Source organism: Vanessa tameamea, chromosome 22 (genome assembly GCF_037043105.1).
Source record: "Vanessa tameamea isolate UH-Manoa-2023 chromosome 22, ilVanTame1 primary haplotype, whole genome shotgun sequence".
In the NCBI taxonomy this organism is placed as follows: Eukaryota; Metazoa; Arthropoda; class Insecta; order Lepidoptera; family Nymphalidae; genus Vanessa; species Vanessa tameamea.
In genome coordinates, this window is record NC_087330.1 from 644,198 (window position 1) to 670,823 (window position 26,626).

General features: G+C 34.9%; 3 protein-coding genes across 5 annotated transcripts; 1 reads left to right on the forward strand and 2 right to left on the reverse strand.

The window, feature by feature from the left end:
• Nucleotides 1-443: 443 nt before the first annotated feature.
• On the reverse strand, nt 444-8,278 carry Kr-h2 (Kruppel homolog 2). 2 transcript variants are annotated; one of them, XM_026642494.2, is made up of 7 exons: nt 8,129-8,278; nt 5,545-5,708; nt 4,888-5,072; nt 3,451-3,518; nt 2,977-3,110; nt 1,266-1,487; nt 444-1,118 (listed from the first exon to the last, which is right to left on the reverse strand). In XM_026642494.2, exons 2-7 carry the CDS (start codon nt 5,703-5,705, stop codon nt 1,115-1,117), a joined length of 774 nt encoding a protein of 257 aa, XP_026498279.2. In that variant the 5' UTR covers nt 5,706-5,708; nt 8,129-8,278; the 3' UTR covers nt 444-1,114. The 2 variants fall into 2 exon arrangements, with proteins under 2 accessions (XP_026498279.2, XP_026498280.2); XM_026642495.2 differs by having other exon boundaries at nt 8,125-8,278.
• A 1,958-nt stretch (nt 8,279-10,236) lies between these two features.
• LOC113402288 (asparaginyl-tRNA synthetase) lies at nt 10,237-11,976 on the forward strand. The gene is made up of 3 exons (XM_026642492.2): nt 10,237-10,449; nt 10,526-11,536; nt 11,686-11,976. Exons 1-3 carry the CDS (start codon nt 10,324-10,326, stop codon nt 11,941-11,943), a joined length of 1,395 nt encoding a protein of 464 aa, XP_026498277.1. The 5' UTR covers nt 10,237-10,323; the 3' UTR covers nt 11,944-11,976.
• A 121-nt stretch (nt 11,977-12,097) lies between these two features.
• On the reverse strand, nt 12,098-26,257 carry Pcf11 (Pcf11 cleavage and polyadenylation factor subunit). Of its 2 annotated transcripts, none has more exons than XM_064218493.1 (16): nt 26,054-26,257; nt 25,761-25,975; nt 24,466-24,591; nt 24,222-24,374; nt 23,517-23,684; nt 23,171-23,302; nt 21,527-22,130; nt 18,258-18,411; nt 17,879-18,180; nt 16,224-17,783; nt 15,802-16,138; nt 15,491-15,717; nt 14,920-15,140; nt 14,574-14,762; nt 14,016-14,187; nt 12,098-13,573 (listed from the first exon to the last, which is right to left on the reverse strand). In XM_064218493.1, exons 2-16 carry the CDS (start codon nt 25,911-25,913, stop codon nt 13,212-13,214), a joined length of 4,860 nt encoding a protein of 1,619 aa, XP_064074563.1. In that variant the 5' UTR covers nt 25,914-25,975; nt 26,054-26,257; the 3' UTR covers nt 12,098-13,211. The 2 variants fall into 2 exon arrangements, with proteins under 2 accessions (XP_064074563.1, XP_064074562.1); XM_064218492.1 differs by having other exon boundaries at nt 24,198-24,374.
• Nucleotides 26,258-26,626: the final 369 nt, after the last annotated feature.

Below are 26,626 nucleotides of genomic sequence, written 5' to 3' on the forward strand. Positions count from 1 at the left end.
CTTATTTGTTCTTCTAAAAGCCAACCTAGATCTTGCTTTTTGGTTTTGTCTTCTTGGTTGTAATACTTAAACAAGTATGATCTTTCTTGAGCGGCATTGTTGAAATTCAACACAATAAACAATATTTAACTCAGTAAAACAATAACATTCGAGTTCACTTGGCTTTACGTAACACCAACTGACATTTTTTGAGAATTGGGGGAATTCCCGTGTCGCGGCTAGACGTGCGTTCGGATACACGCAACAAGTGCGGAAATACACGTTTGGATACTTAGAATATAGTTCTATTTCACGGGCGCAATTTTTTGTTATTATCAATTGATAATTATCAACCTGTTATTATCATGATAATTATCCTTTCAAACCCTGATACTTTAATAACAAATATTTATAAATAGATGATTCTGACAAGGTTAAACGAGTTGGAAAATAAAATAAAAAAATCTTACTAACATTTTATTTAAAAATCCAGGCTACATACATCCCAAACCACGTGCAATTGATATATAATACAATAATGTAACGGCAACGAGTCAAGTGAAGGTCATCGTAAAAAAGTTGTCAGTTTTAAAATCGAGGAATTCCGAGTTCCTAGCTTATAAACGGAATGATCGCCGAGCTCTTCGGTTAACGGACTCAATACATGCGAAGATTTATATGATTAAATAAATAGAAGTAAAGACAAATATTTTATAAAATACATTCGTCGATATACTTTTCATTACATTATATTTTATCTAATTTCTAACTTAAATTGGACCAAAATTGTTCACTTCTCAGTATTAAATAAAATTAACTTAACGTAATACCATACTTTTCCCATTTACAATACTTATTAACAACCAAGACATGTGAAAATGCAAAAATACATTGTGTACTTATAATATACTTTTTATTTTCGTGGACATCCATTGTACCATTTAATATTATTGCATGTCGTATCCACGGCCTTAGACAGCTTTCTCAGTCATAACTATAGTAGAAATTGTTCGCAGTAAATGTGTGAGAAGCGAAAACTTAAAATGTTATTTTGCAGTCTCAAGAGACCCTCATTTGCAACTGGACTTAGTGATGTAGTCGACGATCGCATCACGCAAAAGTATCGATCCGAGCGTTATCTGAAAAAAATATATGATAACTTTTAAACCTTTTTTTTCTAAAATATATATTTATAACATTTTATGACGTTTGCTTAATAGAACTAAGCTCTCGGATCAGAATGCAGCGCAGGCAGCGGGGCCGCAGGGCGCGTCAGAGGCACTCACTGCTGCACTTGGTCGACGGGCGGCGCCATGCGGCACACGAGCTGCACGGCGGCCACGAGGGCGGAGCGCAGCGGCGCGGGGAGCGCGGGGCGCTCGGCCGCGCGCTCGGCGAGCACGCGCAGCTCGCGGAAGGTGTTGCGCGTGTACGGGTTGCGGCGCGACGCGTAGCGCCACGTCACGAAGTAGTAGTACACGAACGGCGTCATGAGCCCGCAGTACCCGCTGGGGACCGACACGCGCACGGGTGAGCGACGAACGTCGTTATGAAATGGGCGAGCAATCCATTGAAGTTAAATAATTCGTAAAAAAATTATATATATAATATAATAGGTAGTGACAATAACAACACATGTAGTTCTTTTGTTTCTCCTAAACCAATTCTGTGTCAATAATTTCCATCCTCATAATAAGCGTTTCCCTTTGAACTTTAAAGTTCAATAATATGTGGCTTTAAAAAGTAATATTTTTCTCTTAACTTATTTAAACATAAAATTTAAACCTGAAAGTTTAACAAATAAGTCTTACAAATGTGTCAGTGTGTAAACTGATTGGAAAGTCACTGGCCCCTAAGATACGGGGTCTCTGACATACATAGCTAACATTTGTAAACCAATAAAAACATTATTATTATGATTATTTTCAGCTGAGTATTATCCGTAAATAGTAGATATCACAAGTAACATTAACAAAGTTAGATCATTTATGTATATCAACAATAGAAATGGACCGAAAATTGATCCTTGTGGAACGACCATTTTTTAAAACGAATCCGAAAGACTATTCCATTTATAAAAGATGTCGAGTTCTTTGACTAAGGTATGAAGCGATGATATCAAGAGATTTTACTTTAACATAAAAATGACTTCGCGTGCTACACAATGAATGTTTTAAAAAGGTCATACAATATACTAAAGTCACCAAACTCTTCTAGTCTTACATGCAACCGTTAGTTATACCGCAGCCTACTGCGAATGATAAACAAACAACTTAGGCCTCGGATTGTTACGACACCATTGGACGAGACCAAAAATAATCCGTGATATTCATTACAGCTCTTAAAAATTACGTTTTGAATTTGCCGAAGTTATAATCCAAACTTTGAAAGTAAAGTTTAAGTGGATTTATGTAGCTAAGAATAGTGTTCTATTATAATAAATGGACATACTAGTTGTCGCCCGCGGCTTCGCTCGCGTTTTAGGCTTAACGTCAGGTGTTAGGCATAAAGCATTCTTTGAGATTCAAGCTTACTTCATACCAGATTTCATCAAATTAAAAACATACCAACTACTTAAGTAAAACAATAAATTGCTCCGCTAATTTCTTCTCTATACACCAAACTGTTAGTTTATAAATAATGATTAGCACGCGTAACCAATGTCTGACCGCCTGTTCTGCCGGAACTCCAAGCTAAGCATCGCGCGCTCAGCGCTAATGGCAAATATAAGCGAATCTGTGTGTTAAACGTGTGAAAACAAAAAGTCGCGCGAGAAAATGCTAAAATAAGCTCGAGCGCTCTCCTGAAGAAAAAACGAGGTCTTTTCCCAAAAGTTGTACATCAACGGGCTGGTAATTTTTCCTACTACATTTTATAACAATAATAATCAAAAACACACAGTACTGGTAAGTCATTGCGAGAACAGCAACAGGAGCTTTAGCATAATAAATTAGAAATAAACTCAGAGGCAAAACAGTGGGACACGGCGGCACTCACACGAGCGCCATGGTGACGACGAGCGGGAACAGCACGATCTCGGCCAGCGCCGCCACGCGCAGGATGTTCCGCGACTGGAACTCCACCAGCGAGATGAGCAGCCGCGCCACCCACATCGAGTTCTGCCCGAGCGTCTGCGGGACCGACGGAACCACATCGAAGTGCCATTAATGACATTGGTTTATTTTCGAATTAAAAATATAACATCGAAATTCAACCAAATGAAGTATTATTTATTATGTAAGTAAAGTCCTTTAGGAATATAAGTGACTGACGTAGATATTTTTAGTTATTTATAATTAATATATTTATTACATTTTATATGATTTCCTCAAATTAAAAGTATTATATTATTTCATAAAATTATTTGAACCTGTTTACATTGCTAACAATTTAACTGTAGAATATTTATAGAAAAAAAAAACAGTCACATAGTTAATGATAGACTGGAGTTTATGAATAATAAATACTTACGTCAAGGATTGTGAGTGAGTACGACGCCGCGTGTAGTAGAGCGAACAAAAATATTGGCGTCAAAATTACTGAGTAAAGGGTTAAGAAAATATTACTTTTATCGATAAAATTGTAATATCATACGTTAAGCTTCACATACTGAGGAAGCTTCATCAGTTCAAATTAAAATAAAATCAAATAATTCACAAATTACTATGAAACTAGGTTTCAGGACGGACCATAGGCTTTGAGTTAAATCATAGTTGCGTTTTTTTGAGTGTACGAGCTGTATGTACATACATATATCAAAGTTAAACTTTGCAATTGAACACCTCAAAATATATATCATTTAAACATATGTCACCATAACTATTTATATATTCACATTAAATTTTATTTCTTTATATTTAATTATCGTTATTATTTAATTATTATTATTTAAATAACAATGAATAGTGATGTTTCAAATTTGCCGGGGCGCCCCGTAATGGTGATATATTTTTATATATATATTTTAAACTGAATTTTATTGTCGTGATGGACTTAATAACATAATAATAATAACTTAACGATATACATAACGTCCACTTGGAACACATAATTATATGCTGTTAATACTCGTTAGCCTTGACACCTCAACATATGTATAATCTTAACATTAAGCAAGGTTTTACACAAGAAATGGTAAGGTTACATTTATATATATATTTTTGTTAACGTGATAAGGAAGTTAAGTAATATTAAATTGTTCTGGGTTTTTTTCAGGAATTTTCACTTTATGTAAAAATGTCACCACACTTTTATACAGACAGACATTTTGCATTATATATTTTTGATAGGTGATAGGACTCGTGCACGTACCAGCTTTTTTTATTGGTTATAATTATAATAATATCAATGCGAAAATTACAGACGTGAAAGGTTATGATTATGAGCGAAACATTTTTGACAAAAAAACCGGCCTTCGCGACGATAAATATAAACTTTAATGAAGATGACGTATTTATTTTGGTTCGCTTATTATTTAAACGTGTATATTATAAGTATCGTATGTACTTTTTTTTAAAATAAATTATGACACAGACGTCATAAGACGATAATATTTAAATGTTTTTTTTTTAAATATCCCTACTTAAAATAAAATCTCAGATGCTATAAGATAAAAACTGGTAAATGTAGATGTATTTTAGCCTTTTTTTATAAAATCTCTTTAAACTTTTTGTCCGAAACCGCACAATAAGCAACAAAAATACCGTAATCATCTCATAAAAAAAGCTTTATAAACTGAATGACAAGGAAATATGATTCTCAACATTTTCTCTATGAGTTATTTTGTATATGTATGGGGGACATTTAGTACACATTAAAGCATACTGCTCGACAAGTTACGATTCTCACAATCTGTAGAAAGCTTCACCGGGTCAATGACCCTTGTAGATGTCACAATAAAAAGGATACATAAATTAGGCGCCACATTCATGAATATGAGCGAGTAGAAGAGGTAGTGTGCGCTGTCCTCTAGGAAGAAACGGTTGATGAACTCCCGCGACAGAGCGATCTCCCGCGCCGGGATGCGCTGGTGTAGCCGCAGCGCGGACGTTGCGGCGTTCGCTAGCAAGGCTTTAAAGAACGCTGACATGGGGCTAGATGAGAGAAAAAATCACACAAATATAAACGCTCAGTGGTCGCAGCTTCATACGTGTAAAATGATAATCCTTGAGTTCCCTACTATAGGGGGAAAAAATATCTAAATGTTGAATAAAAACATCTGAATATCTAAGCGGCTTTTGTATACATGTAACTGCATTACAATATTTCTTAAAATGTTTTTGTAGCAAATCCGAGCAGTAGTACTCGAGTAATTCCTGTAGTTTTTGTCGTTTTTCTTGCTATAAAATTGGTTTTCGGTAAATATTAATACAATAATATGCCACAGATTCATACTTTATTTTATATTTAATTAAAAGTTTTTACTCGCATAGATAATCCCCATATAAACGATTAATCATATGGAAATTATCATAATACCACATAATTCATCATTAAACCCGTGAATCGCGCATCAGTAAAAAACGATTCGATCAATAAACGATTGTAGAAAATAATAATACTCACTTGTTAAATATAGGTATGACATAGCCAATAGTGAAAAGAACTGTGAGGAGACGTATTCCCCAAAGCGCTACGTCAACTTTGTTCGCTATGACGTGTGCCTTTAGAGCGGGAATGCCCTTCGGCGGGCCCGTATCCCCGGCTTGTGGATTTGTTTCAGCCATTTTCTAGAAATATCACAACAGATATAATTTCACTGTTTTTCATAATTTGAATGTAACAATATGTATTTCTAATTTTCTAATAATTTGAGATTTCGATCGTTGTTAAGACATATCGTATCCTTCTTCGTATCTGAATGATACAATACAATGTTCATTTTAAGGCTTACTTCATTATATGGAATAACATATACTAAATAATATACCTATGTTAAAAAATGATCGTTATTTTTTGAAAATCGTTTAACACTAAGTACACGCACGCAACTATTTGCTATTATTAAAAATAGGAAATAACTAATATCTTAATTTCCATACATGAACAATTAATTAGACGTTCAAAGTTTTCACGGAAGCATGCGTATGCGATCCCGAAGCGCTCCCATACGACCGCGAGGATACCGCTGTTTTTAGTATCCCACAAATCTACTTCACGTGGTATCACGCGTAAATGAGTTTTAATTAGTAGGTTAATGTAATTCGGTCATCATTTCAATGACAGTATGTATAAGTGAAATATAAACGCAATAGTATATAGATTAGGTAGTATATAAATGTTACTATACTGTTCTTATTTCCGCCATTTAAATCTTGTGATAGAATACAAAAATATAACAACAGTACGCATTCGCATCTCGTGAGAACCATTAAACGACTTTGTATGGTTAACTATTGGAGTAATTATTCTTTACATCATGATTTTTTTCATTGCCACTGGCATTTACATTTTTAAACTGTGACAAATCATTTAATATAGCACCTTTCACAATGATAGTTCTTTTATTATTTTATCATGTGAACTCAATCTGAATAAGCTCATGCAAACATGTGTCTGAGAAAACTCAGGTTCATGAATGTAGGTCAAAGTGGTATGTCTTTGGTTGTCAATTTGATAACCACGGTCTAACATGCATTTCCTACATTGCCTTCATTGTAGCTCTTGTATTATAATTATATATTAAATAAGTATTTTGGGAAGAATATAAATATGGTGGTGTCTATGTACATTTGAACAAAGTGTATTACTGAACCATAATGACGTTTGGAAATGGAATGAAGAAATTAAAACAAGCAAAGGGTAAAAGATAGAAGAGTTTCTTTAGTTCTGTGAAAAATAATTTTGGGTATTTGTTCTGCAAAACAAATACTTACTATGAAAAACAGACAAATGCTAACAAAACTAACTATAGCCTACTTTAAAGGGCAAATTAATGTAGCAAGTGAAACATTAATAAAAAAATTAAAATAGAATGAAACCTTTGTGAAATAATGTGCTTATAAATATTGCTTATTTACCTGTTCAATAGTAATTAACTAAGACAAAATATTTTTTAAGTTATTTAACTATTGAATAGAAGAAATGTAACAAACACACAATTATATGTATAACCTACTTAGTGTATTTTTTTCATTATCTATTAACACATTAGTATTGGAAGTCTAAAGTCTAAATAAACAATTAATATCAAAATGTATATTAACTTCCTCATTATTAATATTTTTCCCACATACTTTATACATAGATACTATTTCTATAGCTGGGTAACTTTAATGTTATACAGATATATAAAAAGTTTTTAAGGTATAATAATTTTCAAACACAAACAAAATATTATACAGTTAAATGCTTCATGAAAATTGTAGTAACATTGTTGTTACAATGTATTACTACAGACATAGTTATTGGACTCATATTAAATAATAGTAAGGGTAGTTTCAACAATATCAATATTCATCAAGAAAACTATGATGATGTTTGCTTAATATTTCATCTTAAAGTGGGTCATGGAAAGTATGAAGTACACTTTCTTTTTTAGAAACTGTAACAGTGAGAGCAAGAAATTTTGTGCCAAATATTATTTTAAACTTTATTAAACAGAAAATTATTTTTACTCATTTCAAATAATACCCAAGTGTTTGATTAGATTAATATATCATATAGCATTGGATCTATTTCACCTTTTCTACAGTTATATATAGTTATGTCAGCATTTTCGCAACTTTTTCATTTAGTGATAAAAACCATATCAGTAGATATGAACTGTACACACAATGTTGAGCAGATCGAAAAATCATTTCATCTACAAAATGTCTGTGCATCGTGTCTTAAAAACATTACAAAACTGCGTATCATAAAAAATGAAACCCTATAAATAAACGAATATAATAAACGAAAGCAAACATGTGAAAGTATAGTTTTAACAAAACCGTCATAAATCCTAAACTATCAAAAGATTGAATTAAAGGAACTTTCAAATATGAATTAATGAAATTGAAATTTTAAAATATTCAACGTGACGTAAAAAAAACTCGTTTGTGAGGACAATTAAGCAATGGTTTTTAGTTACAGGTACGAATGAAGATAATTCAATATTATTATTTAATTTAAAATTTACAACGTGTAAAAACTATAGTTATATACTTACATTTTAGAATAAAGCTTTGATTAACAGAATCGCAATAATAATTAAATTATTAAGTTCTGTGATAATTTCACTGTACGATAAAAACTGTGAACATGATTTACTTTAATGACATTACAATTTACTAAATTGACACACGTACTCGTACCATAAACAACAGACTAGATGTAGAATGTAGATGATAAGAGAAATATGTACAACATAATATATATAAATAATATATTACAATCATTGACCATAAACACTAAAACAATATTTTGTTATTGAGGACTTATCTAAGTTGTTTAACGTGAATTAACTTCCTGACTGCAGAACCAACGCAAGAATTGTTTTCTCGACATCGATTTAATGTTCAGAATGAGTTGAAAAATATACAAAAATTATGGTAAAAATAATAAAAAAATCCTCCTATTTTTATTTTCACTACGTGTTTTAAGAATTAGATATGTTGGTTGATTTTTTGTTGGTTGGTTGGTTAATTGAGCTGTACTATTGCACACACAGAACATAGGCATAAATAATAAATTACATGTTTGGTGTTTGGTGATAAAAGTAAACAAAAAGAAAAAACAAACGATTACTTAATAAAAAAAAATATTTGTAAGACATAAATAAAAATTAATAATTATCGCCAAAATATATCTTATCTTAATACAATTTTTAACATACATTGCTTAACAAAATGATAAAGCAATTCATACGCAACAAATCATGAAAAGGAATGAATTTAAAACAAAAAAAAAACCAATAATTGGAGTAATCCATAAAATAATCATCATCCAATTTTAATTTTCAAATCTTTTCGGCTTTTCAGTCTTTTTCTGTTTTTTATACCTAATTTTGTACCTAAAATTTTTAATCGAGAATTAACAAGAAGCCAGTCAAAAAAATCTGAGTTAGCCCTTAAAAGCTAGGCCAAAAGTCTCATACTTAATATTATTAATGAAGTATCGATCAAAGTAAAGTTAAATGTAAGAGTAAGATATAAGACGTAATCATTATGATTCTTGGGTACACCTTCATTTATTTCAATGTCTGTTCTCTTTTTATATTGCTACATATTAGCTTACTACAGGTTTCGACAACTGAAAGAATAGGCCTCCTACTTCTACTTTCTTTATTTTTTATATGTCTTGTCAATCTTCCCTTTCCAAGATAGAAGAGTTGACGATCTGCTTATACCTATATATATATATATATATATAATAACATAATATTGTAACACGGGTTATATAATAACATCAGCCTCTAGAATTCTCAGAAATAATTTATCCAGTGGGATCTTTCATAAAGGATATTTAATAATTTGCGGATGGTTTACATATATAATGTCGTCAGAATCATAATCTTTGCATGATTCATTCAAAAAAATACTGACAATGTTATTTTGTTTATTCTGTTATAAAAATACATGTTTCTATTATTTGTCTCCCCTTTTAACCCCACAAATAAATAAACAATATAGGGTAAAATTAGCAGTTTAGCTTATTAGTGCGCCGTGCACGCTCTGGTTCCTTCGGCCTGAAGTCATTTTTCGGGAATTTACGCTAGATTTATTAAAATATTTTTGTACAATTATATTTACTTCATTACGCTACTAACACTAATCTACAAATCTAAAATATTGAATTGTAGTCTATGTCCTACGTATAGATAGCGAGTTGTTAGAAGATTAAAGAACATGTGTATCTTGAATTTAATGATCGTTTTAAAACAGACAATTTTAAGATCACGATTACACAGTGAGATAAATACAGTTTCAACTACATAAATCGGGGGAGTTATCTACTTCCACATTCAACTCTGCAGAAATACAACCCCAATAATAATATTTGAAAAGGGTCTATTTATTTTAGAGTGGAATTGGTTATATCTATATATACCAACATAGTAATAGCAGTATAGAAAAAAAAACAGTTATTGTACTATTCAATTTTAAATGAATGGTAGGTTAAATCAATTGTAAAATCAAAGCAACTTTTTAATTAAGTCTACGTGTTAGAAATGCGTCTAAAATACTGAAAACATGGCTGTTCGATGCAATACTCTTACCTTTGACAAAAGACGAGATATAAACAAAATAAACTTATCAGGTTGTCAATTGTCATTTGTCATATCTTATATCCTAAGATAAATTAAGAATGGTTTATAGGTATAATAAAAGTAATTCTTTACAAGTTTATTAAAAAATAAGAAAAATGTTATTTAAGAAAGTGTGCGTTAATTTAAGTTCCTATTTTAAAATTGGTTTAGTACCAAAAAAGTATAGTATTATTGCCTCTGTCTTAGACAAACCAAAAATCGGGGAACTAACTGAAGTTAAGGTTATTTAATATTTTGTTTAGATATACACTTTTATATAATATACAATTTCAAAAACGCATCCCTCTTTATTTGCAGGGATGGGTAAAAAGTCTTCGTATACAAAAGGAATTTATTTTTGCGGATGTAAACGATGGGTCTTGCGCACAAAAGTTACAGATTATTATTCCTAAAAATCTTGATATTGATGATACTTTAACATACGGTAGCTCTGTACATATAACTGGAAAATTATCCAAAAGTCCTAGAGGACAATTAGAACTACTAGCGGAAAATGTTACTGTTCTTGGTAAATGTGTAGTTTTGGATGGATACCCATTTAATCCCCGTACTATACATCCACCAGAATATATTAGACAATATCTTCACTTACGATCACGCACAAATTATATGGCAGCAGTCTTGAGGGTACGTCATGCTGTCACAAAACATATACATGACTATTTTTCAAAAAACAATTTTCTGAACATCCATACTCCAATATTGACCTCCAATGATTGTGAAGGTGCCGGTGAAGTTTTTAAAGTACAACCTGAAAATGAAGAAACCATGAAAGCTATGATGCAAGAGGGAAGAAATAGAGATTCAGTTTACTTTGGTGCCAAAACTTTTTTAACAGTATCTGGTCAACTACATTTAGAAGCCATATGCAGAGGAATGGGTGATGTTTACACACTGGGACCCACATTCCGTGCAGAGAATTCCAGATCACGATTGCATTTATCTGAATTTTACATGCTAGAAGCAGAAATAGCATTTTGTGATAGTATAGAAAAACTACAATCTTTTATAGAACATTTTTTGAAATATTTGTTTGTTGTGACCAGGAATACTAATGATGCTGATTTATACTTAATAGATAAAAATAATAAAGCACCAAGCTGGCTAAATAAGCAATTTTTAACATTGACTTATGATGAAGCAAGAAATATTTTGGCTGCTAAAGGTTTAGATGTTTCAGATGAAGGTATAAATAAAGAGCAGGAGTTGACTTTAGTAGATTACTGTCAAGCTCCTGTTTTCATTGTACAGTGGCCCAAAAACTTAAAATCATTTTACATGAAAGAATCTCCACTGGATAGTACTAAGGTGATGATCTGAATAAATATATTTTATACATTTTTTACACTTACCAATAATTTACTAATTATTAATGTTTCTTATTCTAGCATTGAACAGATGTTTCATATCATACTTAGTTAGAAGCATATATTTAATTACACTGTGAAATATTTCAGGTTGATGCATTAGATCTTCTTGCACCACTCACAGGGGAAATTGTTGGCGGAAGTCTCAGAGAGGATGACTATACAAAGCTTGAAAAAAAGTTACCATCAGATGCCCTAAAATGGTACTTAGAATTGAGAAAATTTGGGAACATACCTACTGGAGGTTTTGGTCTTGGTTTGGAGAGAATATTACAAGTCTTATGTAATGTTCCTAATATAAAAGATACTCTTCCATTTCCAAGGTGGCCACATAATTGTGATATGTAAATAATCTTGATTTATAAAATAGTGTTGTTCTATTGAAAATATCTTTGATTTCTCCTTTACATTTTAAGTTAGTTATTCAAATAACAATAAGACAAAATAAAAGTACAATAATTCTAAAGTTGGATTATTTTGTTAAAAAATAAAAGACAAATCATTCATAAAATTACCTTTATTTGAAAAGTAAACATAGTGGTACTTAAATTTAAAAAAATAAACAAGGCTTGTGAAAATGAAAAGAATTTATTTTTGATTAAAATAAAACAAGTCACATATTTGTGAAATTTATTAAAAATTCGAATGCTATTTTCGGTGGTGTCCCACATTCATGTTTTTAATCAATGGATTTTTTTAAAGGAAAACTATAACAAGAGATTCCTTTACCTAACTTAATACCATACAAATGTAAATACTTTATACATAAGTTACACAACCAAAATACAAACATTATATACAACATCTATTTACACATTCTTAATATAAACTGTGATAGCACATTGTCTTATAAAAGAAAACGATTCACACACATTTAATAATGTATATGTAATTATCTTAATTTTAATATCACATTGTTTAACATAATGGTAATTGTTTACTTACAATATGTTAGAAGTACATACAATTTATCAAATTAATTAATTAAATTTTTGGGTTTTCATTTTTCAGCAGCATTAGTGGACAATATTTTAAAATCGTAAAGTTACATTAATAATGTACGAAACTCTATTTACTATTAAAGAGTAAGATAAAGGTTTTAAGGTTCAATATTAAATTTTTATTTAGTAGATAGTTGGGAAATGCTACTTACTATAAAAGAGAAGCTAATTTATTTAGTTTAGGAAACTAAGTTTTGAAGATAAATTATAATATAATCAATATTATTCATAATAATTAAATTACTATATCTTATGTCCACCAAAGTACTACTGAGTAAATGTTGTTTTTTTTTTGAGCATATTTTCATTTGAATCTAATTACATATTGTTATACATGTAATTAGATTCAAACATTTGAAAATCAAGTTAATTATGTTTTTTTTTCAATATTTCAACATCAAAAGCTAAGAAATTAAACAAATGGATCAAAACAAGTCCCAACATTTTTCTAATCTTCAAACATTGTACCCTAATCAAGTAAACAATCTTAGGCAGTGACATAGTTAACATCAATTCCTTTGTCGCAAATCCTCATAACACACACTATTCTCAGTCCACATGAGTTCACTCACTTTCTAGTTAATTACAATCACTTTACTACAGAACACTTTTCATTTACATAATGGAGCACAACCCTGACAATTCACTACCTTTCTGCACTGGCGGCTGCCGACTCAAATGTACGCCTTCGAGTGACGGTTTCAATTTGTATTCCAACTCTGGTTCCTCACCAGGAGGTAAGGGTTCATCATCTACACTTACGTCCTCCAGTATTTTTTCTTCCTGATTATTGACAAATGATGGTATAGATTTTGAAATGTTGATGCGGATCCCTCCGAGTGGAAAAACCGGCGCGGAAGTGGCGTCTTCGAGTTGCATATTGCCGTCGATCGATGACATCACCGTGTTGTGAGGCGCAGTATCGATTGTCGGCGGCATTATGCTTTCAACCTCTGCTGTAATTATTGGTTCGTCATCTGTTGGAGATAGCAAATAAAATATCCTTGTTATTTTTGTTCATTAAGAGTATTGATAATTGGTTAAAAGTTACTCTCATGTAGATGTTAATAACAAAAATTAATACCCTGACAATAGCAATACCATACTGATGATCAATAAACTACTTACAGAAACAACAATCATGTAATAAAAATTAGGAAAAAATAAATGATTAATCAGTTCAGATTACTTTTTAGAGACATTAAAAGAATGCATAGATAGAAGGCAGGATAGATACATATTTTGATTACGCAATTGCTAGGTAAGATATTTAAGATTTAAAATACATCATCATACTAAGATTGTGTAAATTATAAAAAATAATTAGATATTCAACGAAAAAACATTTTTTTTCACAAATCTGAACTCCTTTTTTTACAATTAATAATTAAACTCAAACTGTGTCAACAAATATATTACCGGGATCAACAGGTTCCTGTTTGATCTTGATATTAGCAAAATCAACCTCCGCCTTTTGGTCACGGCTGGCTCGCTCTGCGGCGGTCTCGTCGTCCGTATCCACGTCCTCAACAACAACTTGTTCCACAGGCTCTGCCTTTAGCACTACATCGTCTTCATCGCCCTCGTCGATCTAATAGCAAGAGAAATAACTAGATATTATATAATACCATATTTTCATTTCTAATCACTAACTAAATATTGCCTTATAGAACTGAAAAAAAAAACTAAAAATCAGATGGAACAGTGATCAGATAAGAACAAAGAGAGTTTATGCTCCAGATAAACGTCTAGGCTTTGAGTGTTTTTCAAAGGACAGATGTGTTAAAACTACCAATTTCCAAACTTTGGAGTTTTAACTGATAATTTCATAGCTTGATTCAGGATTTGAACGAATAAGTTCAGAATCTGCTGTTTTATAAGCCCTATCAGCTACTAGATCAATAAGTCAGTCATAAAAAAAGAAAATGTGCCAACATTTTAATAAAATACACATTACTGGGTTTTAGGTATCCTCACCTCAAGAGGTTCCGTCTGCTCAACCTCCGGCTCAACGACCTCGACAACAGACTCGCAGTCGGACTCATCCGCATCGTCTACTCTCACATCGTCGTCCTTTATCTCGATGGCCTCAATCGTTTTATCTTCTTCCATGGAAGTTTCCATTGGTATTTCTTCCTTAGGCGGTTCCTCCTTTGTTAGAGATGCCTATGAAAAAATTTGTATTCGGTTAATTCGGTAGCCTTTTTTATAGCCAAAAATTATAAATATACAAATTCTTTAATAATAAAAGAAATAAACATTTCTTCAACAAACGTCAAAGTCGACTCATTTGCGTCTCTGTCTATTTTATATCAATATGCACCTTATAGTCCTGCAGACACAGCGGGTGGTAGTAGAGCAGGTCGTGGCGCACGGAGTTCCGCAGATGCCACTCCTCCTTGTCCTCGTTGTAGAACTGCTGGAAGCGGTCCCCGCACAGCGCGCAGTGGTGCTGCGGCGCGCCGGCCGCCACGCTGGGGCTCTCCTCCGCCTCGCCCGCGCCCTCGCCGTCCTCCGCCGCGCCCGTCTCGAACCAGCTCTTCTCTGTGCCGAGTGCAATGGGACGGCGGTCAGTGATTGATCGGTAAGTATATTTACATTCTTTTTTAATTTGATACACTAATGTTATTCCCGCGCCTCTCCTGCTACCGTTTTTCGATTCCAGCGGACGTCAGAAATACGTTTTACTTTACTATAAAATTCAATTAAATACAAATATATTTTGAAACAAGTAGATTAATTTAAGAAAGCCGTTTTGAATAGTCCTGTTATTATAGTTCATAAGTGTGTTGGAAAAAAGTGATCTTTCTTATTAAGCCCCAACGCTCAAATTCCGACCGGGCGCCAATCGAGGACGGTACGCGCTTCCAGATATGGGAGCGATCGTAGCATACCTCTCTCCTCCAGGTCCTCCAGCTCCTCGTACTGCAGCCAGTCGGACAGGTCGTAGTGCCAGTGGCGCGAGTGCGCGCGGCGCGCGGAGTCCCGCTCGCGGCGGTTCTGGCGGAAGTGCCAGTCCAGGTGCTGCGAGTAGCGCACGGTGTGCTCGGGCGGGAAGCGCGCGCCGCAGCCGCTGCACTGCATGCCGCCGTACAGCTTGGCCACGATGCCGCTCTGCTTGCTGGGGACACACGAGACGGTCACGACTTGCGGGCGCGGGGTTTACCTGCGTTACCTGCGTTAGTACAGCCGTGTGAGTACTTACACTCTCAGTGTTTCAGATTTGAGTAAGTCGACTCTGTGGATGACATTTTTGTCTTCCTTAGGTTTAGGTTTGACATCCTCGGTCTTTTCGTGCTTCGTCTCCGGTTTGGCGTCGTTCAACATCGGGACTATGCCGGTGGCTACCAGCTTGGCATATAGATCGTTGACGTTGATCGTCCCGAGCAGTGGTAAGGAATTAGCCGGTTTTTCTTCTGGGGTCGATTCGAGACCCGGAATTTTGCTATCCGACTTGGCGAATAACGGCTCCGCGGAGCTGTATTCGGAACTGGATGCTGGTGCCATACTGGTCGGCATTAAACTGGCTAACATGTCGAGACCTGTTTACGAATAAAGTTTATTTATTATTTTGTTAAACTAAATACACTGATCCCTAGTATAACCTCACATAGTTATCTTATTTACCTTTAATTTCAACTTCAGGACTGGGCGATTCTTGAGATGTTTCTAATGGTTCTTCTACTTTCACTTCCTGTGTATCATCTTCGTTTTCTTGCGTCACAGCGGGTTCTTTTCTGATTGGTAGAACAGTACCCTCCATATCTACAATCTCTATTTGACCAGGCTTAATGTTCTTAGGCAAAGCAGAAAAACGCACGAAGTATTTTTCCCCTCCAACGAATATTGGTTTTGGGAGATCACCAAAGTCAACTTTAAATGGCTGCTCATTAATAAGAACAGTACGCAGCGAATCGACGAAGCGAATTGTAAAGAATTGACCATTGACGTGAAACTTTTGTACTTTTGCATCCAAATATACAGGACAAATATTAGTTGCGTTCACAATTAGATTAATTTTTCCAGCTACTAATTCAGTTCGCTTAGTTTTACCAATGTCTACTTTAGGCAAAGGTCCCTCCAGATGTATTAAGCGAGGCTTACCGTCAATTATCACTCCTAAAGGCTGACCACCAAAGAAACATTCGTACCATCGACCATTTATATATAATTCTCTGGTAGGGGCTCCGAACCGAATATCGAAAACTTGATCATCAATTTCAACTTGTTTGTAGCCTTCGTTAAAAGATAAAACAACCGAGTCTTTATTATCAAAGGTAACTCTCCTGGAGCCTGGCAAGAACTTTATTTCACGTGGGTCATCCCAATCCAACATAATAATTGCAGTTTCACCGTAAAATCGAATTTCTCGAGGAATATTGTCAATTTGTATCGTTTTAACAGGATCTTGATCAATGTATTCTAAAATTTTAAAATCAGTAGGTGGGAGATTGTATCCTGGGGCGCCGAGTGGAGGTGGCGACGTTGATCTCTCGTAAGGCTGAAGTGGAGAATCTCCCTGACACATGCCTACTTTTGGAGTCGGAAGAAGAGGCATTCTCGGTTCAAAAGGTGGGCGTGGTCCTCTTTTATCAAATTTTCCTCTAAAGTATGGAGGAACCGGACCTCTGAAACGACGCATTCCGAACTCTTCTATTCTTGGCCTGGGCTGTCCTCTCCATCTTGGGTAGGGTCCCATAAACATAGGCATCATAGGCGGTAAAGGAAACATAGAATTGCCACCATCCATATGGTCCCCGTTGTGCATCCTCATATCTGAATCTTGACGTTGATGATTTTGATTTTCTGGCGCAGTATCCATAAACGGAGCCGGTGTTATTCTTTCATCAATATCCCCATAATTATTTCTTTCTGATGGTGAACTTCTTGGAGAGGAGACTTTATTTTCTTCCTGTATATGTGCTTTCAGTTTTCTCTTAGATACTTCCAAAGATTCTCTTTGCTTAGCTTCTTTAAGCTTTAACTTTTCATTGAGTTGAAGAACTTGATACATTAATGCATTATATTGGTTCTTGTCTAGCTCACCGTCGCTAAATTGTTCTTTAGCCTGATTCATAATTATAGATATTGTTTTTTTATGATCTTCTGCATCAAAATCTTCTACGTTATCGGTTCTTGCGTCCGGTTCTTCTGAACTAAATGTACGACGTCGTTCTTTTTCTACACCTGCAAAGAATAAATTCAAAAAGATAATGCTTGTTGGTTCTTTTATTTTAATACGAATCAAAGGTAAAGTTAGTCTTAGTATAAAAATTACATACTTGGTGATTTACTGAATAATAAAGGTCGCCCAAGACCATCCTTCCCCTTTGTAGCTTCTGCTAACTTCGCTCTAACGAGATCCAATTTTGATGGAGTTTTCTTTGTTTCCTCTTTTTCTTTTACTTCCTGCCAATCTTTCCTCGGTGATCTAATAGGAGAAATTATATCGTCTTCTTCGTCTTCAGGGTCTAACTTGTTCGTCGAATTTGAGTTATTCTCGGTTATTGATGGCGGCGGAGGAGCGCTTACTTCCTCTACTTGAGGTAATTTACGAAGATCTACGTCTTCGTTTCCAAAGAGACTGCAAAAAAAAAATGTATAGTGGTAATGTTCTGTAACACCGAAAGATGTCCTAGCAATATTTTTTTACATACTTACATATCAAACTTTTCATGTTTATTTTTCTTAACTTTTCCCTCTAGTGCCTCAGTAGACGATCTTTTCTGAGCAATAGGTGCAGATTTTTCTGTAATAACGGGGTGCAATACCCGTAGATCGATATCTTTATTCTCTGGAACTACCTCTGGTGGATCTGAAAACACGACTCTATTTATTGCAGCTTTAAGTCTCAACTTGTTTAATCCACACATTTTTACCTGCTCCTTTGTTCTCTCGTTGACAAAATAGGGACGTTGTAAAATGTTTTTTTTTTTAGTTCGTAGTCTGATTGAGAGTATACGTAATAATACTGCCTCAATATAAGGTAAGTGTTTGAAAAATTTAGAGATTTATTATTTATCTTCAGGCGCACTTCCACGTTAATAGAGATTTGTGTTGTGTAATATTCGTTTATGTTTTCCAGTGAGCTGACATTGGTAAATGTGATGATAATGCGTTTATAGATAGTGTTTGAATTTTAAATCGGATAAAATATGATAGTTCAGACCAGAATTCAAAACAATTGTAATAATATGGATGTTTATGTATGAAAAATCCATTAAGACGAATTTTGATTAGTTCAGTTAGTGCTTTAATCGATTAATTATTTGATACATATACCATATTTAAACTTTAACAAAGATTATAAATATATATTTTATAATTTATTGCGTGAAAACCATTCCAATACATTAAAAACCTTTAAAATATAGATTATGAAATAGCAAGCTTAATTCCCATAGCATGATTCCAAGATTATAAAAACTACCTTTAGATTGAAATGATTTACGTCCTCCACGGACGTTATTTAATTAAACACATATTCAATTACTGTTAACAAAGTGTGTCCGTACTATTCTCAAAATTTAACGTTATGAAGAAACACATACTAGAAAAATATGGTACTTAAAAAGTTAAATTTAATTACCAAAAGTCATTAAAGTGATTGTGCTATACATCATGTACCTTATATAAACTATGAAAATTATGAAACGAAAAAGGTGTACGTGTGAATAAATAACGTTTCTGATAGTGTTATGATAATTCAATTCAGTTGGTTGCAGTAAAAATTTTCAAATGATCGTAGGTTCATTACATAATTGTAAATCCCATCATAATGATAATCGATTATTTGCTATAAACTTTAAAACATTCTGCTATTTACAGTTACATACGGAAAAAATAAACAAAAAATATTTACTGGGACATCATTTGAGCATCAACAGTAACCAATATTCTGTGGGGTTTAATATCCACTGGAGACGAATTTCCTTGAAACATTTTCAATTTTCAACGAAACTACCAATAATACGGCACTATCTCCAAGCTATTAGGATACGATATGAGCAGGTGTTTCGCTGCAAGCAAATGTCATAACGTCCAAAGATACCCAAAAAGCTGAAGCAGCGATGGCTGCTGTCCGTGAACCAGGTTTCGAACGGATTCAACACTTCAACCTGGTTGACAAAACGAGGTCTCAGTGGCATATCGTTTTCAGCAGCTCGAGCAGATATTTTGTAAAGAAATGGTTGATGTAAAATCGTTTTGAGAAGAATAATTCGATTTAAATTTATCACATTCATACTATGTTTAATATTAGATTTATCCTGAGATAATTACCGTCATATCGTACAATACTTATTATTAGTTTTGCATCACCCCTCGTACAAAAATTTACTTTCTTTTTGAAAAAGTTAAAATTTACATTACTTGTGTGATGGACAAAACTCTTAAATATTTTTTCTTTAAAAATGCTGAATAGGGCCTATGCGGTAATGCGACGGAATTTAAGCATTTATAATGTCTTAGTTAAAAAGAAAAAGAGAAAAATTTTAATGATAAATTCTATTTCACAATACATGCTCAAGAAGATACGTTTCTGTCTTGCGATGTATTTTTAATTTTGTACTTGTAGCTTCTATAGTGAATACTAAGTAGTTTAGGTGCACTTAAAATTAGCTATGTTCATCACAACGACGCTGTAGCTCAAGAAAGAATACTACTTGTAGTATGTGTACCTCACATCTACTAATTATACCACAGTTAGGTTTTAGATAATATTTAAATTTAAATGGCATTTGATATGCCATAAATTAAGCTTTATGATTACACAAATAGCAACCAATCCTACTCTTATGTCTCCTATATGAGTTTTCAGCCTATCGTTGAATTGTGTAAAACGTCGCATAGCTTGAACATCATATCGTCTTGTACCGTCTCTACTCATATATAACAGGTTTAGTATGCATCACTTTCCGTGGCTGATTCTTCGATATCTTGTAGTCGCCACCTCGGTCCAGTCTTCTATTTCAACCGTCGTGTCCATCGTGCATGAGGCAAATTTCACCCATCATTTTCTTCTTAATCACTAACTATTCCATTCTTGGTGATGCTACATTTATATTTCTAGACTTAACAGTATAAAAGATTGTCGAAACAATATATTTTTTATTGAATCAAATATTTTTTAAATAATTTAATTAAGCTCTACTAAGTAACTTATATGATTTAATGGAAAACGTTAAAATTGATTCAATATTTCTATAAAGGTTTTAAGAATGAAAGTAACTTGTGGTTGTATTCAAAATTGTTAGCAATCAAATATAAATCTAAGATTATGTTTGAACTCACTAAGCAGATTATTTCAGTTAAAGTTCAATAAAACACTTTAAATTAGACAATAAATTATACTAAATCTCCAATAAACTGTTCAAGAAATCTCCAAGAAGGAAGTCTGACAAAAATTGTGTAATTCGTTGCCAGCTTCTCAGTAGAAATGTAAGTCTTTCAAAATAGTAGTAGTTAAATGTATTTGTATGTATAATTACATTACAGAAAAGTAGAAACTTCGTCAGCTCACTGGATATCTCGTTAGAATTTAGAATGTATTGTAAATTGAATACACCAAACCAAAAAATCGAATTAATTAAAAACAAGTTTCCTGTTTCAAATTTTAGAATGATTCTTCCTTTTGATAAATTACTCTGATTCATATTCAAAATATTAATATCAAGTCGATATTTTATTTCTATAAGCATACAACCATATAATAGATGAATTTTGAACGGTCGGGTGCATATATTTCTCTATACGATATCAACGATACTTAGTCTAAGAAGTAAAGGGATCAAAATCCTAACGTGACAATATGAATACTCCAAGAGATGAAAAATATTTTATTTCCACACAGCGTTTCGTCGTCTTACAGCCTAGTATCACAGTCGGACTAGAGCTCCGTATCGGGTCGGGTCTAAAGAAGGTCATCTTACTTGCGGGCTCTCCGACGGGCTCGGCCGGGATCCCGTCCGATCTCTCGGGGCTCTCCGACTTCTCCTTATTGCGGCGCATGTAGCGCTCCTTGTGGTAGTTGCGCAGCTCCTTGAAGGCCACGAGCTCGGGCGGCCGCGCGCGCGCCTTGGGCTTGCGCTCGCGCCCGCGCCGCGCGCGCTTCTCGGCCGCCGCCGCCGCCGCCGCCGCCCCCGCGCCCGCGTCGCCCGCGTCGGCCGCGTCGCGCCGCTTCTTGCGCTCCGGCTCCTTGCGGCTCAGCTTGGGGATGGGCGGCAGGCGCGCGGGCGGGCGCAGGCGCTCCACGTACGCGTCCAGCGCGGCGTCGGGCGCGGCGGGCCGGCGCCGCGCGCGCGCCGCGTCGCCGCGCACGTCGATGGTGATGACGTTCTTGCGCTTGGTGACGGTGACGTCGCGCTCGAGCGGCTTGATGTCGAACACGTGGGGCGCGATGGCGGGCGCGGCGGGCGCGGCGGGCGCGGGGCGCGCGGGCGGCGCGGGCGGGCGGCGCGCCAGGCGCGGGTCGCGCCGCGCGCCCGCCAGCGCGCCGCTCACGGGCGCGATGCGGCTCGCCGGCCGGTGCACGGGCTGCGGGACGGATTTTACGATTGGTTGGACGTCGAGCCTTTGAGAATGCACTTTGGAGTGTGCACTGTGTAGGAGAAGACGTTGTTAGAGGTGCCATAAACTACGTCATTTATTTTAATCTTAAAAACGACTGAGGTATCGTCGGCGAGTAACCGGTTCGTTTCCTTTGAGAAGGCCAGTCATTAATGTATAAAAGGAATAGAAAAGATCCAGGAGTCGATCCTCGAGGGACCTCCGTACCGCTTCAGTCTTTTTCCTTTAACGACCCTACAATTTCTATCGTCAATTATCGGACCAGTTTTATGTTGAACAAAAGAAAAATAAAGATGCACGCAATTTCAACCCGTCTCGATTCGATCGCTTTCGCTATTAAATTTTTTACAAGATATCATTGAGACCTCCTAAAGCAAAAAATGTACTGTACTAAAGTATTAGCTAATAAAAAAGACAAAAGCAAAATAACATCGAGACTTATTTTAATTTGTTAAATATGATAACGTCGACCGGGTTGAATTTGACAATTGTTATTAAATAATTTTAGTAACAACATTACGGTTGCGAATTTCCATTATATTCTCTCCTCGCTCTATAATCCTACCGTTCGGCAATCTCACTTCATAAATTCACCATACATACTAAGACGTGATCAACAAGAAATGTGCAAACGTTTAGAAGCTTAATCTATACAATATGTAATGAAAACAATTTCATTCTCATCTGAGAAGTTTCAATTTGAAAACGGATTTGCGTTCGATCGGAAGCATATTTAAGAGGGTTATTACAGGTGAGGCACATACAGCTCAAATATGATTCAATCATGACAGCACAATTTAACCTAGCTGGTTTTTAGTCGCTATTGTCGAAGTAATCATGTAAACTGATTTCAGATTTGTTACAGCTGTTATTTAAAAATATGTAAAAGCGGGAAGCCGCTGGTTACGGGCTGCACGTGACCGGTCGTTGTGGCGATCTTTGGGGGAGGCCTATGTCCAGCAGTGGACGTCCTTCGGCTGACATGAATGAATGAAAAAATTACTCACCGGTCCGAGCCTCTGTTTGACGGATAGCGGAGGGTCGGGCGTGGGGGCAGGCGTGGGCGTGGGCGCGGCGGTGACGGCCGGCGCGGGCGTCGGAGTGGGCGTGGGCGTGGGGCGCACGGGTGGCGCGACAGGCTGTGGAAACGAGACAAAGCTATACACTGACTGCTAGTACCCAGATTTTTAATACCATATTATATGGTAACCGAATGTTTCACATTTCCCGCTCCACGATTACGTTTCGAGAACCATTTATTCATGTAAAAAATGTACGCAACGTCTGCTGCAAATTAATGAAGAAATAATTTTCGATTAACAAAGTCAAAGCGATAAAAACATTGATATTTACCATTTTAGAATTCTTCTCCGCCAGCTGCAGTTGCCGCCGGGTCTGCTCGAGTTCCATCTCGACCTTCTTCCTCTGCAGCATGAGCAGCTCCTGCTCCTTCTTGGCGAGCACGCTGCGCATGCGCTCCTCGTCCGCCGACAGCGGCGCCGCGCTCGTCGTGGGCGCCGCCTGCGGGGGCGCAGCTTGGTTACGGCCGACTCGACACACGTGTGCCTTCATTACTCACGTGTAAACACGTGACGGACCATCCTTACATGATCACAGCGGGACAGATCCCACACTACGGTTACGAGTGTATCTTATAGTAATAATCATATCAGTAATATATGTCGGTTCGGTAACTCTTTGTCTTTTTTCGGATGAGGATGGTTATTGATGTAAAAATATCATTACAGTCCATCATTACTACATCATATAAGCAATTTAAATACTTTTATACTTTAGAAATACCAATGATAAAATGTATGTTTTGAGATTTCATTGCTGGATATTACAATTTAAATATGATTTAGTTCTTGCAACTAATAGATAAATATAACTACTATTACGTTTCCAACGAATGATAATAAGCAGTCAACAAATACCCTCGCATGAATACTTTTGAAACAACATCAGGGCCATACGTGTGATATGCTTGGAATAAATATATATACATTAAAACATAATCAACTAAAAAAACACCTTTTTCAGAAAATTTGGATTTACATGGATGTTAGACTGTTGGGGTTGAGCTTGAATCGGCCAAGCGGGATCAATTAGATTCACTTTAACGTCCAGCTGATACAACTTCATTGACGGAAACACCTCATGCCAAGTCTCACGAAGTTTGAACATCTGTGAACGTACTTTTTCATCTACCTGTGAACATAGACACTGTTAAAATCAAATTAATAATAAAGAAAAAAATACATTAACATAATTGTGTGAAATGATACAATAAAATATATACCTGTTTGAATGTCTTAGTGAAGATGTTAACGATGATCTGGGAGAACTTCTGAGTGTATGCACCTCCAACATTCTTGATAATGGAATCAACTAAATAGAGAACTGGCAGCTTGATGTCGGGAGGCACCTGTGTGGAGGAAAAATTTTGTCTAATCCCAAACCCCTGGGCTGGCCAAGTCCATACCGGCTTGCCCAGTCAATGACGACAATGAGTTCCATGAATATTATTTATCTTTGATTACTGATGTTGTGGTGCAGGAAATAATAATACAAAGTTTCTTTTGACAACGGTTTAATTTTAATGACACTTGAAAATAAATAAGAACTCAGTTTGTAAAAGCGTTTATTTTACAACATCTTGGTACACAACCAAAAAAAATCAGTGAGGTATGTGTTTCGTTAATAACATACCCATAAAGGTATATGAGATAATGGTTATTATGATTCACAACAGGTATCTCCTATGAACATTTGAAAACAAATTGTTTAATGAAAATGGAATAAAATAATAATATCCTGCAAGTTTCTCAAGCTACAATCTACAATTTTAAATATTTTATTAAAGATTATAGATTATTTGAACTTTATAAAAACTTTTGGAACAAGAAATTTTGTTTCAATATAGTTAATACAAAGACATTTATTTAAACATAAAAAACACAAACAAACTGTCCTTCAGAAACACACTTTGTTAAAACACTAATTTAAAATATTTCATGTATGCACATAGTAAGAAAATAAAAATAAATTTCTAAGCAAATGCAGTCTTGGCAAATTGGCAATGATTGTTCTAAAATCTATATATACTTTCTTCCATCTTTCATAATAACGACATTGTGAAATGTGAGACAATAATCTGGGAATACACATATGGTATTAATTTTACAGTTTAGAATTAAATTTACATTGAAATCCTTTCCATTTTAAATAAAGAAAAAAGAATTACAAGATCTACTAATAGAACGAAATGTTAGTTTCAAATTTAAGTATAAATACAAATTAGGCGCAAATTATACACCTTTTTTGTTTACTCCCTATGTCAAGAAAGCAATAAAGACATGTATATTTTATCTAATCTACATTACAGACTGTGAGCTTGGTAAAATCTAGATATTCAAGTTAGGAGATACCTGTTTGGTGCCAGCAACTGGTTACAAAGATCATATAATCGCACAGTGAACACAAACGCACCTAAGTGTGCGTAATCACCAATTTGTGACACTTTCTCGATAGCTAACGTCATAGCGTGGCATTTCCAACGCCAGCCGTTCGCGATATTTAAAAATGCAAATTCACCTTCTCCAAATGTTTCTCCACGGTTTCAACGATAACCCCTGCGTGCTCTATATTCTCTTCTGCGAGTATTGTGAGCATGTTTATCAGAGGTTTGCTGTTGACGGTCAGATCCGCCAAGCTGGACGCGTACTCTTCCGCTATTTCCTTTGCCATGTTTCACAGCTACTACTGTAGCATGGACTATCATACCAAACTATATCTTCATAAACACATTGCTGTAATTAAAATGAATTCACAGTTACGTGGCTTTTCAACATGGCGAAATTTTCCAAAGCAACACGAACAAAACTTACGTTATCGTAGATAATGACTTAGAGACAACTGAGGTTGCACAATTTATTGAGTAAACTCACGTACAGAAAGATATACTCATTTTAAGGATTAAATCACGTTTGAAAACATATTTTTATAATGAATTAATTTGAAAATTTCGATGTAACTGCGTGCAAGATGTAATTTCTGAATCAAGATGGCGTCTGTCTGTTCTGCCCGTTTTGTCTTTGTCTTTGTCTTGATCTTTTTTAACCCACAGATTATCTAAAGGTTTTGTAACCATGGTATAGACTATTCATCATTTACTAAAAAACATATAAACAGGGTTGTAAGTATATAATAAACTTTTCCTTCAAAAAAAAAGCTTTGTTATTTAAAACTTTGAATTTATAATTTCAGAATACTTTGCCTGAACTGCTTAAAATATATTTAATTTTTTAATAGATATTCCATTATAGGTATAAATATTTAAATTTAAGAGTTTTACTGAAAATCTGATTCAGTCTACACACACGACTTAAAGCCAAAAATTAGAATATTAAATATATTTTTAGTTATGCAAAATTTTATCAATTCCAAAATTTATAAAATTT